At 43.6% G+C, this 16,236-nt stretch overlaps 1 protein-coding gene across 1 annotated transcript in view; it reads left to right on the top strand.

The window, feature by feature from the left end:
- The window catches only part of MYO1G (myosin IG), a 367,932-nt gene that overhangs the window by 262,983 nt on the left and 88,713 nt on the right, over nucleotides 1-16,236 (top strand). Inside the window, exons 17-18 of the mRNA XM_030196702.1 lie at nucleotides 335-558; nucleotides 9,736-9,880. Of these exons, the coding sequence (XP_030052562.1) occupies nucleotides 335-558; nucleotides 9,736-9,880 (369 nt within the window). The remainder of the gene's footprint in view (nucleotides 1-334; nucleotides 559-9,735; nucleotides 9,881-16,236) is intronic.

Raw genomic sequence — 16,236 nt, 5'->3', positions numbered from 1 at the left:
ACAGAGCGCTCAACTCTTCACCGATTTTTTTCTGGCACCCAAATTTGGGTGCCATTTACTGAAACCAGGTCTTTCCCCACAATCCAAGATCTGTAAGCCAGAATCAGTCTACTGTCTATCCGCATGGCAAAAGGTGACTAATGTTCCATGAACTCGGAGAGCTTCTGAATACTTTATCGGTAGACTGGCTATGCCTTTCTTAAAACATGAACGACAGGCATCACATCCCAGTAACTGTAACGGAAGATTTTCCACCTTTTGGTCATTCTCTGTTTGTATTTCTGGCTTTTTCTTTCTGCCAGGCTTGAATTCTTACTCATTCCCTTCTCTCCAGGTGTGGAGGGGAGCCTTAGCCCGGAAACGCTATCGATACATGCGAGCCATTTATACCATCATGAGATACTTCAGACGCCACAAAGTGAAGTCCTATCTTCTGGAAGTGGTGCAGCGTTTCCAGCATGTCCGCAGTATGACAGATTATGGCAAGAACGTGGAGTGGCCAACACCACCAGCAGCACTGATGCAGTTCCAGGAGAATAGCAAGCTACTCTTTAGGAGGTATGTGCCCATGAAAGGGAAGGGTTATCTGTCTTTGAATCTTGCTTAAAGAGATAAAGACCTTAAGGCCAACTAGGTTGTACAATTTGCTTTTTGTTGCAATTCCATAGACTCCAGTTGATCTCTTGCCCTCCTTTCATGTCTTCACAACTACTCCTAGGAGCTTATTCCAGGCTTGCTTGGATTCTGCTACTGTTTTCTTCAAGCAGTTCCACTTGGAGGCTTTCCATGGAGAAATATTTCCAAAAGTTACTTCAGAGTCTACTCCCTGTAAGCCTCCTTATTCTACAACATCTTTTCCACTAAAAATGTTTGCTTCTTGTGCAATTTGTATGTCTTTTCAGTTATTTGGATGTCTCTCCTCTGGAACTAGGCTGAGTGACCAACAAAGGAACAAGGTAGACATGCTAGAGGGCTCCATGGGAGTAATTTAATAAAGAATTTTCCACATGTAAAGTATGTTTTATACATGGAAAGAGTAATGTTGTTCACCTGTAATAGTTGTTTTCTGTAGTCAGCAAGATTGAAAAGACACACAGGTGGGTGACACCATTCAACAATGCCAGGATTGTGGGGACTAAACACAATAACCATGCCTCGTTAGAGGACCGGCAAAGACAGGGAAGTACAAATATGAGAAATAATGGTAATTTAGCACTCTGGGATGAGATCACAAACTTCCCACTCATGCAATCTAAATTCGGAACAGTCCAAATTATAAACACTGAGAGGAAAGGACACAAGGCTTAGGTATTAGAAAAAACTAGAAAAGCTGTTTTATTAAAGATAATGTCAGTAAATGTAATTAGAGACAATAATTATATAGAATGACCCACAATGACGGTAGAACAATGATTTCATGTACCTGTCAAGGCAAAGATAGCGATCACTAGCCCTAGTCCAAAACTTATAGGACACCAGACACCCCAAGAACTAAGGAGAAAGCAGTTCACCCTGACAGATGATAACACTCATGAACATTGGGTCTGTAGGGAGTCAGGAAGACAGAGGCTGGCAAATTGGTTTCATCTCATGATCAGACAAGGCAGCATCCGAGACTCCAGGCTGGTCAGCAGATGGTAGCTGTACCCAGGCAGGTGAACTTGCAGGTAGGGGGGCTACATATCTTTAACAAGCCTCCATCATGAGGCTGCTTGGGCCAGCTGATAGCAGCTTTCACATGAACTGCCCAAGATAATAGCCAGCTAGCTATTAGCTTATGGAAGGGGGTTTTATACCCTTTCCTCTGGTTTTGGTGGCATACTGACTAGAACAAAGTCTGATGTTTTCCGGTGTTGTGTCTTTGGGGGCCCATCAGGACCCGGCTCTTGACACTGTAGATGTTTTCTTTTTGTCCATGAAGGTCCCCAGCACAGTAAATAAAAGTTGTTCTGCACAGTTGTTTTGCCTCTGTTAGCCTTGATGTGTCAGCAATGTGCTTGAGGCCTATTACAGGATCAAGCCTCTGCATGGGAGCTGACATGGCCTAAGTCTGTTAAAAGTCAAGTTCATAATGTAGAATAGTGCTTGACTGTAGTGCTACATGTTTTGTCCCTACAGGATAGAACTGTTGACCTAGAGCTCAAAACTTAGTAAATGTTATGAGCACGCTCAGTCTTTTCTGTGCACAACAGTCTTCTTAGCTGCTCAGTTGGTTTTAAAGCTCAATGCAAGCAACTGTTGGCGTTCTGAGAGGGATTGTGTGCATGATCAGTTCCGCTGTCCATTAGAAAATTGTGTTACAGGTGAGCAATACTGCTTTTCCTTTCGGCAAGCAGGATAGAGTAGCGTGGTCGCTGTTTAGTCTAGTTTAAAGGTTAATAAATAAAATAATGCAAAACAAAAAAAAAAAGAAAAATACCTTTTTAGGTTTTTTTACTGAATAAATTTAATATACCTTTTAAAACTAACTTTCAAATACCAGAACCACCTTCTTTAGGTCAGGTTCTTTCAAAGTTGTTCAAAAATTCTTTCTATAACATGAGCACCTAAACGTACACGCTATGGGCTGGATTCAGTAAATGGCGCTGAAAATTAGACAGCAGAAGAAGACCTACAAGAAGTGAAGGAAGAGGACACCCTACGACTATAGTAGAGTAAACAAAGGAGTAGAGAGAGGATGGCACTTCCAAAGACCATGAAGAAGACATAGAAGATGGCAGTGGATGATGTTTATTAAAAATACACCAAAAAGACAACACAGCAGCTGTGTTGCGGTGCCTAAGCGCCTGCCTCAGGAGTCTGTGGTTAAAGGTTAAAATGGACTTCTGCATGACAGACAAGACGGCATTGTGAAGAAACGGGTGCCACGGGAGACTTTCCTCCTTTGAGATATTTTTGCAGCGATTGAAGGTACCCGTTTCTTCGCAATCTAGTCTTATCTGTCATACAGAAGTCCATTTTACCCTTAACCACCAGATTGTTTTCTGTATTATCCGACTTTTTACTTATCCGACAATGGGTCAGTCCTATTTATGTTGGATAATCGAGACTGTACTGAAGTTGCTACTATGGAGCGTACTTTCCAGATTAGAAACTTGAAAGAACTTCCAAAGTTTCAAAGGGAGACTTCTTAACTGAGACTTTAAATGAAGCAGACCTTTCATAAAACAAGCGACCATATGCAACATATGTGATGGTGGAAGGTTATTCACTGGAGTGTAATACACAGACAGTGCACTGAGGTGAACTCAAATAGAGGAGGTTTGAAGGTCCAGATGTTAAAAGTGGTATAGATACTGCAGAATAGCACAGTGGTGTGCAAAAGACTGGGAAAGGTTGTTTGCGATGTGAAATTAATTTCATTTCCATTTAAAAAAAATTTGTTCTTATTTAGTTTTACTATTCTTGTGGCTTCATGCACAACGACTCCTTAATGCTATTCCAGTCATAAATGCATTGTGAGAAGGGAGAGGCTGTCCTACCCTGGTTAGGCCCCTAGAGGGCGCTGTTCCCCTAAAATGTCCAGGGAGAAGGGCTGGGTGAGTCGCTGAAGGGAGCCAGTAAGGGGAGGTATAGCTGGAGGTCGCTAGGACCGGGGAGAGTCCTGGAGGTGGAAACAGGTGCAGCAGGTTATGGGCTGAGTCCTGTTTGGCCGTTAAACACTTAACACCCCACCTGAGTGGTGAGGGGGAGAGGAGAGCTAGCAGCGGAAGAAGAGAGCTGGTAGCTGAAGCAGGAGGCCCCCATGTGAAGTACTGGCTGAGCCCTTTGGACTGGTGGTGAACTGTGTGCAAAGCAAGGAAGCTGGCTGGGGTAAGAAGGCCCTAGAGTGCCAGGTATAAGAACTGTGTGTTACAAGGACGGACTGGGTGTCCGGGTTACAAGGAAGGACTGGGGTGTTCATGTTACAAGGAAGGACTGAGTGTCCAGGTGCTTAAGCTGGAAGATTGAACTGACTAGGAAGAAATGTTTAAGCTGGAAGGACTGTTTAAGCTTGTAAAAGTGTTTTAAGCTGGAAGAAGTGTGCCCCAGGAAGGGGGAATAAAAGATTTGTAAGAGAGTATCCTGTTGGTGAGACCTGACTGTGTTTGCCTTTGAGAAGCAGGTCCCCCTGAGCAGAAAGGGGTAGTAGAATAAGTTGCATAAAATCTGCATACTGAGAACCAGCTCACCCTGAGTGAAAGAGGGACGTGGCATCCTGAGGTGGGAGCTTCATCCTCACAATAGCCTCATCTTCACAGCATGTTACATATGTGAAAAATACAGTTACTGATCTATATATTGTAATTTTAGTGTGGTTCAGCAGCTATTCAGATGTTGTGTCCCCCCCACCACCACCTCTACCATAGGCAGGGCAGGATGAGTATTCTGCAGGGAGTGGAGGCTCAGAGTATAGTCAAAAAGAAGGCTGTTGCTTAGATTGAGTGGAAGCCACTTATTTAGGCTGAGCCCTTTATCTTTGTCCTGGCTATAGGGCAATGGGTCATTGACCTTATTGTGTAATAGAATCTTTTGTGTTAATAATAGCCATGTCAATATTGGTTGAAAGAAATACACCTAGCAAAGGAGGTCCAAGCAGAATGCTGAACTGCTGAGAGGTGCTGAAGTGTAGAACAATGATCTTTAATCAGTCAACTATCACTTTTACTTTTTCTCCAAAGAGGAGGTCTCCAGTACAAGGAGCATATCTGGGTTTAATGCCAGCGGCAGTCAGTACTGCCTGATAACTCCAGTAGTTGGAACATAAGGACAGAGCCAGGCGAATGTCTATGTCCCAGAAACACCAAAGAAAGACCATGATCAAGTATATAATATCACATTCATTGTTGATTTAAATCTTGAATTGATAATGAATGTGACTGTTGGGCAGACTGGATGGACCATTCAGGTCTTTATCTGCTGTCACGTACTATGTTACTATGTAAAAAATTAACCGGTTAAGTCTATATTCAGCATCAACCAGTTAGCTCTTTAGCAGTTAAAGATAGGCCTGCTATTTATGGGGGCCTACCTTAACCGCTGAACATAGCCGGTTAAGTGCTGAATATTCGCGCCTAACTGGCTATGTCGCACGTTATAGTGCTAGCTGCTAACTGCGGATATTTAGCAGGAGCATGAGGAGTCACCATTAAGAATGATCCCTCATGTACTGCGAGCCACCTTAAAACACTTAGTCCCGCCCAGAGAGGAAGTGTGATGGGAGGTGTGGAGCCGAAAGGACAGGAACCAGAAATTCTAAAAGGCAGGGCCAGAATGAGGTTGAGGAGGCCTAGGGGATAGATGAAATGAAGTCTGAGCATACGTCTTCACTACATACATCTAGCTACTATGATCAGGCTGGGGTAAACCAAACTTTCAGTTGGATACTTATGAGCCCGTTTCTGAGGCCTGGCTGACCCAGAGAGAGAGAGAGTGAGAAAGAACTCTACAGACTGTGTTTGGGCCTTGTCAGTCTCAGCCCCTTATCAAGACTTTCCCCTCTGAACTGAGACTTTGCCTTTTGTTTCTGACCCTGAGGTAACAGTCCTCACGTGTAAGTCAATAAAGTGCTTACCTTAATTTTGCAACCTTGTCTAGCTGTGTTGTTTGGAGACCTACCCTCAACCCTCATTCACAATATCACAGGGAGATAACCAGTTATCTCCCACTGAATATCTGCAGTTAGGTGCCGATATGCTATTTAACCTGTCAGTGGCTATGTCTGGCTAGTTAAATAGCTTTGAATATCAGGGGGATGGAGGGTAAGGGGACACTTCATTTAAGATGACAAGTAGGTGCCTACTTAGCTGGGATTTTTTTACAATGCAGATTGGTACGTATATGTCATTATAAAATACTACAGAAGGAATCACATCTACAGTACAGGTGCAGACAGTTACACCTGCCGTAATATCCATATCTAAATTATTTAAGTATATGCGTAAAGTAGTGTAGATTATAATCTATGCATGTACTTACAAACTCTGCCCACCCTTCACCTAAAATCTACCCTCTGCACGTCATCACGGGTACGTTTATACCGGTTAGAATTGTATAACAGACCATTTATGTTTGAAAATTATTTTTAAAACCTATCCCCACAGAGTACACACAAACAGGTGCATCTTTATAAAGGTAGTGCAATTTGTGCATGACTATTTGTGTGCTACTAGGCGTCATTGTAAGATCCTGTTTTATTAATGTATGAACTAGGTTCATTTTGGTATATATCACAAAGAGGGGCATTTTCGAAAGAAACGTCTGTCAGAATTTGGACGTTTTACAAAGATGTCCAAATTCCGAACCGGGAAGAAGGTCATTTTCAATAAAGATGGACATCCAACTTTTTCGAAAATTACCTTCTTCTCAGTCACTACTCTCTCCATTCTTTGTGTTCAAAAATACCATGGACGTCCTGTGATTTGGACGTTTTGCAATTTGGATGTCTTTGATTTTCGGCCATTTTTGAAAAAAAAAAAAAAGTCCAAGTGTAAAACTTCCAATGTCAAGCCATTGGGAAGTAGGAGGAGCCAGCATTTTTAGTAGACTGGTCCCCCTGACATCCCAGGACAGCAATAGGGCACCCTAGGGGGCACTGCAGTGGACTTCATAAAATGCTCCCAGGTACACATCTCACCATTGCTCTCTTACCTTGTGTGCTGAGCCCCCCCAAAACCCACTACCCCCAACTGTACACCACTACAATAGCCCTTACGGGTGAAGGGGGCATCTATATGTGGGTACACTGTGTTTCTGGTGAGTTTTAGAGGGCTCACAGTTTCCTCCACAAGTATAACAGGTAATGGGGGTATGCGCCTGGGTCCACCTGTCTGAAGTGCACTGCACCTACTACTAAACTACTCCAGGGACATGCATGCTGCTGTCATGGACCTGAGTATGACATCTGAGGCTGGCAAGTCATGTTCTTCAACACACTTTTGGGGGGTGGGAGGGGGGTTAGTGACCACTGGGGGAATAAGGGGAGGTCATCTGGTCATTTGGGGCACCTTTATGTGCTTTATTCATAATAAAAACAAGTCTAGCTCAAAACGTTGAAGTTTTAGTGCTGGACGTTTTTGCTTTGTTCCATTATGGCTGAAAAAAGACATCCAAGTCTTAGGAACGCCCAAGTCCTGCCCTGAACAGGCCCCTGATATACCACCTTGAGATTTGGACATCCTTCTGACGGACTTCGGAGAAATATGTCCAAAATGAGGTTTTGATTATACCGATTTGGATGTTTCTGTGAGATGGACGTCCAAATGCTGATTTATGTCACTTTTTGGACGTCCATCTCTTTCGAAAATGAGCCTGATAGGCACCCATTTATGAAAGTATTCCCATATGCTTATATGCTCCTAATCCCCCTTAGCTTGGCTGATTCTTGCATTTTCATGCCTCACCCCCAGTTGTGGTTCCCTCGCACAGGCTGTCAAAAAACAGAGTTCTGATCAGTACAGTTTTATTAATAGAGTCTTGATAGATAAATCCATTCATTTATTAACATATAGATTTAGATCACAATCTCTTCTTGTATTTCTTTGGGTATAACATATACTAATATAGTAAATGATGGCAGATAAAGACCTGTATGGTCCATCCAGTCTGCCCAACAAGATAAACTCATTTTACATGGTATGTGATACTTTATACCCAAGTTAGATTTGTCCATGCCATTCTCAGGGCACAGACCATAGAAGTCTGCCCAGCACTGTTCTTGTACTAAGTTCTGAAGCTAACGTCGAAACCCCTTAAAATTTACACTCCAGCCCATCCATATTTATTCAGTCACGATCAGGACGTAGACCATAGAAGTCTGCCCAGCACCAGTTTTGCTTCCCAATTACTGGCATCACCACCTAATCTCCGTTAAGACTCTGTAGATCCATTCCTTCTAAACAGGATTCCTTTGTATTTATCCCATGCATGTTTGAATTCCATTACTGTTTTCATCTCCAGCACCTCCCGCAGGAGGGCATTCTACATATCCACCACCCTCTCTGTGAAAAAATACTTCCTGACTTTACTCCTGAGTCTGCCCCCCTTCAATCTCAATTCATGTCCTCTAGTTCTACCGCCTTCCCATCTCCGAAAAAGGTTTGTTTGCAGATTAACACTTTTCAAATATTTGAACGTCTGTATCATGTCACCCCTGTTTCTCCTTTCCTCTAAGGTATACATGTTCAGGTCAGCAAGTCTGTCTTTGCACGGTTTGCAACGCAAATCTCATACCATTTTTGTAGGTTTTCTTTGCACCACTTCCAGTCTTTTTATATCTTTAGCAAGATACAGCCTCCAAAACTGAACACAATCCAGCTCATTTTCGAAAGAGAAGGGCGCTCATCTTTCGACACAAATTGGGAGATGGGCGCCCTTCTCTCAGGGGCGCCAGAATCGGCATAATCAAAAGCCGATTTTGGCCGTCCCCAACTGCTTTCCATTGCCGGGATGGCCAAAGTTCCTGGGGGCATGTCGGAAGGGTAGCGAAGGTGGGACAGGGGCGTGCCAGGGCGTGCTTAAGAGATGGGCACCCTTGGCTGATAATGGAAAAAAGAAGGGAGTCCCTAGCGAGAATTTGGTCCATTTTATTTGGTCCCTTTTTTTTCAGGTCCAAGTCCCAAAAAAGTGCCCGAACTGACCAGATGACCACCGGAGGGAATCGGGGATCACCTCCCCTGACTCCCCCAGTGGTCACTAACCCCCTCCCACCCTCAAAAAAACAACTTTCAAAACTTTTTTTGCCAGCCTCTATGCCAGCCTCAAATGTCATACTCAGGTCCATCGCAGCAGTATACAGGTCTCTGGAGCAGTTTTAATGGGTGCAGTGGACTTCAGACAGGTGGACCCAGGTCCATGCGCCCCTACCTGTTACACTTGTGGTGGAAAACGGGAGCCCTTCAAAACCCACCCGAAACCCACTGTACCCACATGTAGGTGCCCCCCTTCACCCCTTAGGGCTATGGTAGTGGTGTATAGTTGTGGGGAGTGGTTTTCGGGGGGGGGTTGGGGGGCTCAGCACCTAAGGTAAGGGAGCTATGCACCTGGGACCAATTTGCGAAGTCCACTGTAGTGCCCCCTAGGGTGCGCAGTTGGTGACCTGGCATGTGAAGGGGACCAGTGCACTACGAATCCTGGCCCCTCCCATGACCAAATGCCTTGGATTTGTTTGTTTTTGAGATGGGCGCCATCGGTTTCCATTATCGGGGAAAACCGAGGGCGCCCATCTCTATTGTTGACCTAAATGTTGAGATTTGGGCGCCCCCAACCATATTATCGAAACAAAAGATGGACGCCCATCTCATTCGATAATACGGTTGGCCCCGCCCCTTCCCGGCGCCGTACTCGGAGATGGGCGCCCTTAGAGATGGACGTCCCCGGTCGAAAATGCCCCTCCATGTGTTCTATATCTATCTTAATAGTTATTGGGTCCTGTTGAGTATAGAGGTGCATGCCATAGGAATGAGTCCTGCAAGAGTTATTTAGGAAGTCCAAATGTACACAACAAAACTTTAGGAGGCTCTATAGGGGAAGATGTGTTTATCATGGAAGAATAAGTTGGGCTGTCCAAGGCTGACTTTGATATGTAAATCACTGGTACATCCAGGGATAACCTTTTGCCGGGATACATAAATTATTCATTGTGCAATTCCTCTTTCTGGCTGTGCCACCACATCTCAGTGTGTAAGTGATGCTGGCCTTGCCTACGAGATAGGTCTCTCCTGAAATCTCCCACTCACCTCTTTGTTTCTCTTATAGATGGAGAGCCAGGCAGATCGTGAAGAACATCCCTCCATCTGACATGGCACAGATCAAGGCTAAGGTGGCTGCTATGGAAGTCCTGCAAGGACTGCGGAATGATGTAGGCTACCAGCGTGCCTGGGAGCGGGACTACCTGTCAATGGTGAGCAGTACATACAGGAAAAGATATGCCTTTGAAATGGTCAGCTAGGGAGGGGGATGGGGGTCGAGGATTCCTGTTATACTGAAGATTGTCCTTTCCTTAGGACAGGGGTTCTCAATCCATCCTCAGGACAAACCCAGCCAGTCTGGTTTTCACAATGTATATCTTGCATATTCATTGTGGATATCCTGAAAATCTGATTCATTGTGTGTACCCTGAGGACTAGGTTGAAAAACATAGAAACATAAAAACAGAGAAAAATGTAGGTAGATAAAGATCATGTGGCCTATCTAGTCTGCCCATCCATGTCATCTATTCTCCCTTTCACTTCCTTAGAAATCCTATGTACTTGTCCCAAGCTCTCTTGAATTCAGGTACTGCTTTCATCTCCACCACATCCACCGGGAGGCCATTCCACAAATTCACCGCCCTTTCCATGAAGAAGTATTTCCTCAGATTACTTCTGAGTCTATGCCCTTTCACCTTTGTCCTATGCTCTCTCATTCCAGAGCTTCTTTTCAATTAAAGAAACTCGCCTCCTGTGCATTTATGCCGCATAATTATTTAAATGTCTCTATCATATCTTCCCTCTCCCGCCTTTCTTCCTAAGTATACATATTGAGATCTTTAAGTCTGTCCCCATACGCTTTATGAGAAAGACCCCTGACCATTTTAGTAGCCACCCTCTGGACCACCTCCATGCTGTTTATATCCTTTTGAAGGTGCGGTCTACAGAATTGTACACAATATTCTGATTGAGGTCTCACCAAAGTCTTATACATGGGCATCATCACCTTCTTTTTCCTACTGGCCATTCCTCTCCCTATGCAGCCAAGCATCCTTCTAGCTTTCACCATCGCCTTTTCTACCTGTTTAGCCACCTTAAGATCATCACATATGATCATACCCAAGTCCTGCTCCTCTTTCATGCACAAAGGTTCTCCACCCCCTAAACTATACCGTTCCCTCGGGTTTTTGCAGCACAAATGCTGGACCCTGCATTTTTTAGCTTTAAATCTAAGCTGCCAAATTCCAGACCATTCCTCTGACTTTGCCATGTCCTTCCTCATGTTATCCACAACATCAGGGGTGTTTACCCTATTGCAGATTTTGGTATCATCCGCAAAGAGGCAAACCTTACCAGACAGCCCTTCAGCAATATTGCTACAAAAATTGTTAAAAAGAACCAGCCCAAAAACCGAACCTTGCAGCACACCACAAGTAAACATCCTTTTCCTCAGAATGAGCTCCATTTACCACTACCCTCGGTCGCCTTCCACTCAACCAGTTCTCATTTCTCATTTATTAGCATTTATATACCACCCTTGTCCAGAGCGGTGTACGCTTTAGGGCTCATACCTAGGACACTCAGTTTATTTATTAGTCGTCTATGTGGAACCATGTCAAAGGCTTTGCTAAAATGTAAACACAACATCTAGTGCTTTCTCTCAATCCAACTCTCTGGTCACCCAGTCAAAGAAATTAATCAGATTTGTCTGACAAGACCTGCCTCTAGTGAAACCAGGTTGCTTCGGGTCCTGTAATCCATTGGATTAAAAAAACTTTATTATTCTCTGTTTTAAAAGCATTTCCATAAATTTACTTACTACAGAAGTCAGTCTTACCAGCCTGTACTTCCCAACCCCTTCCGTACTTCCGTTTTTATGGAGGGGGTCCACATCTGCTCTTCTCCAGTCTTCCGGGCCACTCCCAACTCTAGAGAAGCATTGAGAAGGTCAGCAAAAATAATGGACCTAAAGTTATCCTCTGATAGATAGGCCCTTAATCCACTCAAAAGCTTTATTCTAAAGAAAATTCTTCTGACCAGGCTCTGGACATGGCCTGAAAAAGACAAAGAAGAGTCCAGGAGTACCGTGAGATATTTCATTTCCCATTTAACATCAGTCACTACACTGTCTATTTAAATGTTCTATTACATATTGTGTTGACGTAAGTAGTATACAATGCCATACTTTGTATTGTTATTTGAATATTCTTACTGCTGTAATTGTCTATTGCTTATGTTTGATTTATTCTTACTGTACACGACCTTGAGTGAATTCTTTCAAAAGGGCGGTAAATAAATCCTAATAAATAAAATAAAATAAATAAAAAATCATTGAACCTTGGAAAAGGTAAATCAGATCTATCTGACAAAATCATTATTTGAGTCTTAGCCACTAAGTTTTAGTCTATTGGCCGATATCCAGCTCTTCACTGTTGACAAAAAAAAGACACAGGCAATCAAATGCCTCCGTAACACATTTTTCAATAGGAAAAAAGAACTGTATGTCGTTGGCATAAACCGGTAATATACTCCCAAACCTTTTAGAAGCTTAAACAAAGATAATATATATGTTAAAGAACCAAACCCTGGAGCGCTCCTAGATGAATTTCTAGCCAAGTAGATGATTTGGTGTCGTTTTAATTATTTGTACTGTCTAAATTTTCTGTTTGATTATATATGTAGCAGTTTTGTAAGCCACCTTAGTTTCAGAAAACCATAAACCATATAAGTTTGATAAAGCTGTGATTTACTTTTAACAACCGCAAGGTAAAGCTGAAATCAGACGAGAATTTAATACCAAATGTGAATGAGCAAACTGATGAGTGCCCAAAGGGGGAAGAATGGAGTTCAGAACCTTCTTTTTGAAAGCAGTTTCTAGAATGATCCCTGGAGTTTAGGTAGAATTCAGGCACAGCCTGGTTTTCTTCCAGTAAAATAACACTCTATAAGAAGTTTTTAGATGTTGAGAGGTAGAAATTTCCCACTGCTGAGGCAGACATCTGTCATGCCTGTCTCAATCCTGAAGGTAATCAGGCTTTGTTCTCAAAATATAATTTTGGCTGCTTGCCTCGCTCCCTAATTAGTCATATAAAATTTTCTCCAGACTTTCAAAATAAGAAGAACACTCTGTCACACTCCCAGGGCTCTTAAAAGGAATAAAACAGCATATGTTTGTTTATTGTATGAACACCTGAAAACCAACTGACAGAAATATACTTAGAATCTAGCCCCCAATGCCCCTCTCTGGTATTTAATCACTGTGGTCAGTGTTGAATTCAAATGTTGACCGTGGCATTTAATTCTGTACCCTGATATTCAGTACTAGCCGATACCCTAAGAATTTAGAAAGGAATTCAGTAAAGGTTGCCCAAAGTTGAGTGTGCAAATTTAGACACAGATCCACAAACAAACTAATTAGCTAATTAGACACTAACAATCAGTAAATGGTGTTAACAAGCACTTAATTGGCGGTAATTAGGATTTACATGCAGATCTGCCCTATGCCCTATTCTAGGGGTTCCCAAACTTTTTTGGTTCCTGGCACCCCCCACTGGCAATATGGGTCTCCGTGGCAAACACCCCTGGCCCAGTTACATAGGTCTCTGCACCCCCCCTCCTGGCCCGGCCACATGGGTCTCCACACACCCCCGCCACATAGATCTCCATTTCCCTTTTCCTGCAGCCCTCTCCTCTCACACCAGCACACCTTCCCTAAATCCAGCATCGCTCCTACCTTCCTTCCTGCAGGTCCAGGATTCCCCCCCCCCCCCCCGTCACATAGATCTCCGTTTCCCTTTTCCTGCAGCCCTCTCCTCTCACACCAGCACATCTTCCCCAAATCCAGCATCGCTCCTACCTTCCTTCCTGCAGGTCCAGGATCCCCCCCCCCCCATCTCATAGATCTCCGTTTCCCTTTTCCTGCAGCCCTCTCCTCTCACACCAGCACATCTTCCCCAAATCCAGCATCGCTCCTACCTTCCTTTCTGCAAGTCCAGGATCACTGCCAATTCCTTCTACTTCCCCCGCCGCCGCTGCAGTTGTTGCAGCTTACATTTTTGGGCCATCCATGATTCACACAGGCACTCCAGTGCCTTCCCAGTCTGCTGCGTCCGGTCCTTTCTGATGCAACTTCCTGTTGTGAGGGACGGACGCGGCAGAGCGGTGTCCCTGCAGTGCCTGTGTGAATCACGGATGCCCAAAACTGTGAGCTGCAAGCACTGCAGCAACGGTGGGGGGAAGAAGCAGGAAGTGGCAGATGCTGGACCTGTGGGAGGAGAAAGTAGGGAGTGATGCGTCGCAGCACCCCTTAGAGTTTGCAGCAGTGCACCAGGGTGCCATGGTGCACAGTTTGGGAACTGCTGACCTATGTTATATCACGTGCACCTAAATTTCATAGTAACAAACAAACAAAAGAGGTGTGGCCATGGGAGGCGCATGGGTGAGTCGGGGTGTTCCCAGAATTTCGGCATAATTTTATAGACTACCTGCATTTGCGCACCTAATTGCAATTAGGTGGGCACCAGCCTTTGGCAGGCGTAAATGCTCACGCTCAAGTTAGATATGAAATGTTCCACACAGAGCATTTTCCATCTCACAGATAGGCTGCAGAGAATACCTTCTCCTGCTTTAGACTTAGCCTGGCCTCAGAATGACATCCTATAGTATATCTCCTATCAAACTGAGCTCTCTTTTTCATCAAGCACTGCCATTTCCTCCCCTCACCGTCCCCACTGACAGTTTGAACTTCGTGGGTGTGGCTTGGATCTCTTTCAGGGAGAGAAAACTAACAACTTATAGCAGCAGCTTCAGAGAGCATTTTCCATCTCACAGATAGGCTGCAGAGAATACCTTCTCCTGCTTTAGACTTAGCCTGGCCTCAGAATGACATCCTATAGTATATCTCCTATCAAACTGAGCTCTCTTTTTCATCAAGCACTGCCATTTCCTCCCCTCACCCTCCCCACTGACAGTTTGAACTTCGTGGGTGTGGCTTGGATCTCTTTCAGGGAGAGAAAACTAACAACTTATAGCAGCAGCTTCAGAGAGCATTTTCCATCTCACAGATAGGCTGCAGAGAATACCTTCTCCTGCTTTAGACTTAATCCTACCCACCCACCCCTAGAGTGACATGTCTTATATAACCTCCCTATCAACCCACTCATTACTTTACCTCACCCATTTCTATTCTTCTATCACCTTCTCGCACTACTCCAACCAGAGTTACACCTAATCACACTGACCACCCTTCAACATCTTCTGTCCTTCTGTGACTGTTCTCTTGTGCTTGACTGCTTAAATATTTTAAATTTAAATGCTTTACTTTTTGTCTATTAGATTGTAAGCTCTTTGAGCAGGGACTGTCTTTCTTCTGTGTTTGTACAGCGCTGCGTACACTTTGTAGCGCTCTAGAAATGTTAAATAGTAGTAGTAGTAGTAGAGCACCCTTTAAAGAATACCAGCTTAGCGTGCGGATCATCCTGGCACTTCACTTTAGGCACCGTTTATTGAATTTCCCTTATTCTCCAGCAGGTTGCCTTTGGTTAGCTGACAGATTGCTGTTAGATGTTCCATTGTCTCATCATATCAAACTTAATGAATTCCACTCCTCAATTATTTATGTAGACGGTTCCACTATATGGAATTCACTTCCTGCTGAAATTTGCCAGACTAGCTCTGTAAACTCAGTTCAGAAAGCAGTTGAAACACTATTTATTTTTGAAAGCTTTTCCATCTTGATGGCTTTTAATGTTTTTTAATTGATTTTTACTGTGTTTTAATTTGTTTTTGTTTATAGGTTTGTATGTTTCTTTTCTATATGTTTATTTTGTAACCTGCCTAGAGTGGTAGGATAGTGTGGGCTGTAAATTTTTTAATATGTAAATACATTTTTTTAAAAACAGTGCTCAATATTCAGGTGTAGATTAGCTGAGTGCCATTGATATTTGGGCCATTATAAGGCTGAATATTGGCAACATGGCCTTCTCCATTCATTAGGTCCAGATGGCCCTCCTGGGATCCACTAGCCCTGCAGCCTCCCTTTCTTTCTATCTGTCTGTCTTTTCCTTCTCTTTCCTTTTCTCACTCTTACATGTCTTTTCTTTTTATTTATAAACTTGGCGTTCCTTTACTCTTTTAATTTATCTTATTGAATTTGTACATCACTTTGTTATCTTTTTTGAGGAAAAGCGATCAATTAAGTTTTAATAAATCAAATCCAATTCAACATGGACACCAGCATTTAAAAATGATACAATACATATACCAATGGCCTCTCCCTGGACTCAGTGAAGGAGTTTGCTCAATATTATGGGAGCTCAGCACTCACTCATACACACAGAGCTGGCTCCTATAATTTGTGGTACCCAGCTCCACCTCCTCTGGATCGCCCTGGCACTACCAGAATAGGGCCTAGGTAGTTAGAGATGATTCCATAAGTACATAAGTATTGCCATACTGGGACAGACCGAAGGTCCATCATTCCCAGCATCCTGTTTCCAAGTACCTGGCAAGATCCCAAAACAGTACAATACATTTTATGCTGCTTATAGTAGAAATAAGCAGTGGATTT

Source organism: Microcaecilia unicolor, chromosome 1 (assembly GCF_901765095.1).
Source record: "Microcaecilia unicolor chromosome 1, aMicUni1.1, whole genome shotgun sequence".
Classification (NCBI taxonomy): Eukaryota; Metazoa; Chordata; class Amphibia; order Gymnophiona; family Siphonopidae; genus Microcaecilia; species Microcaecilia unicolor.
This window is presented reverse-complemented; position numbering and strand designations above follow the sequence as displayed.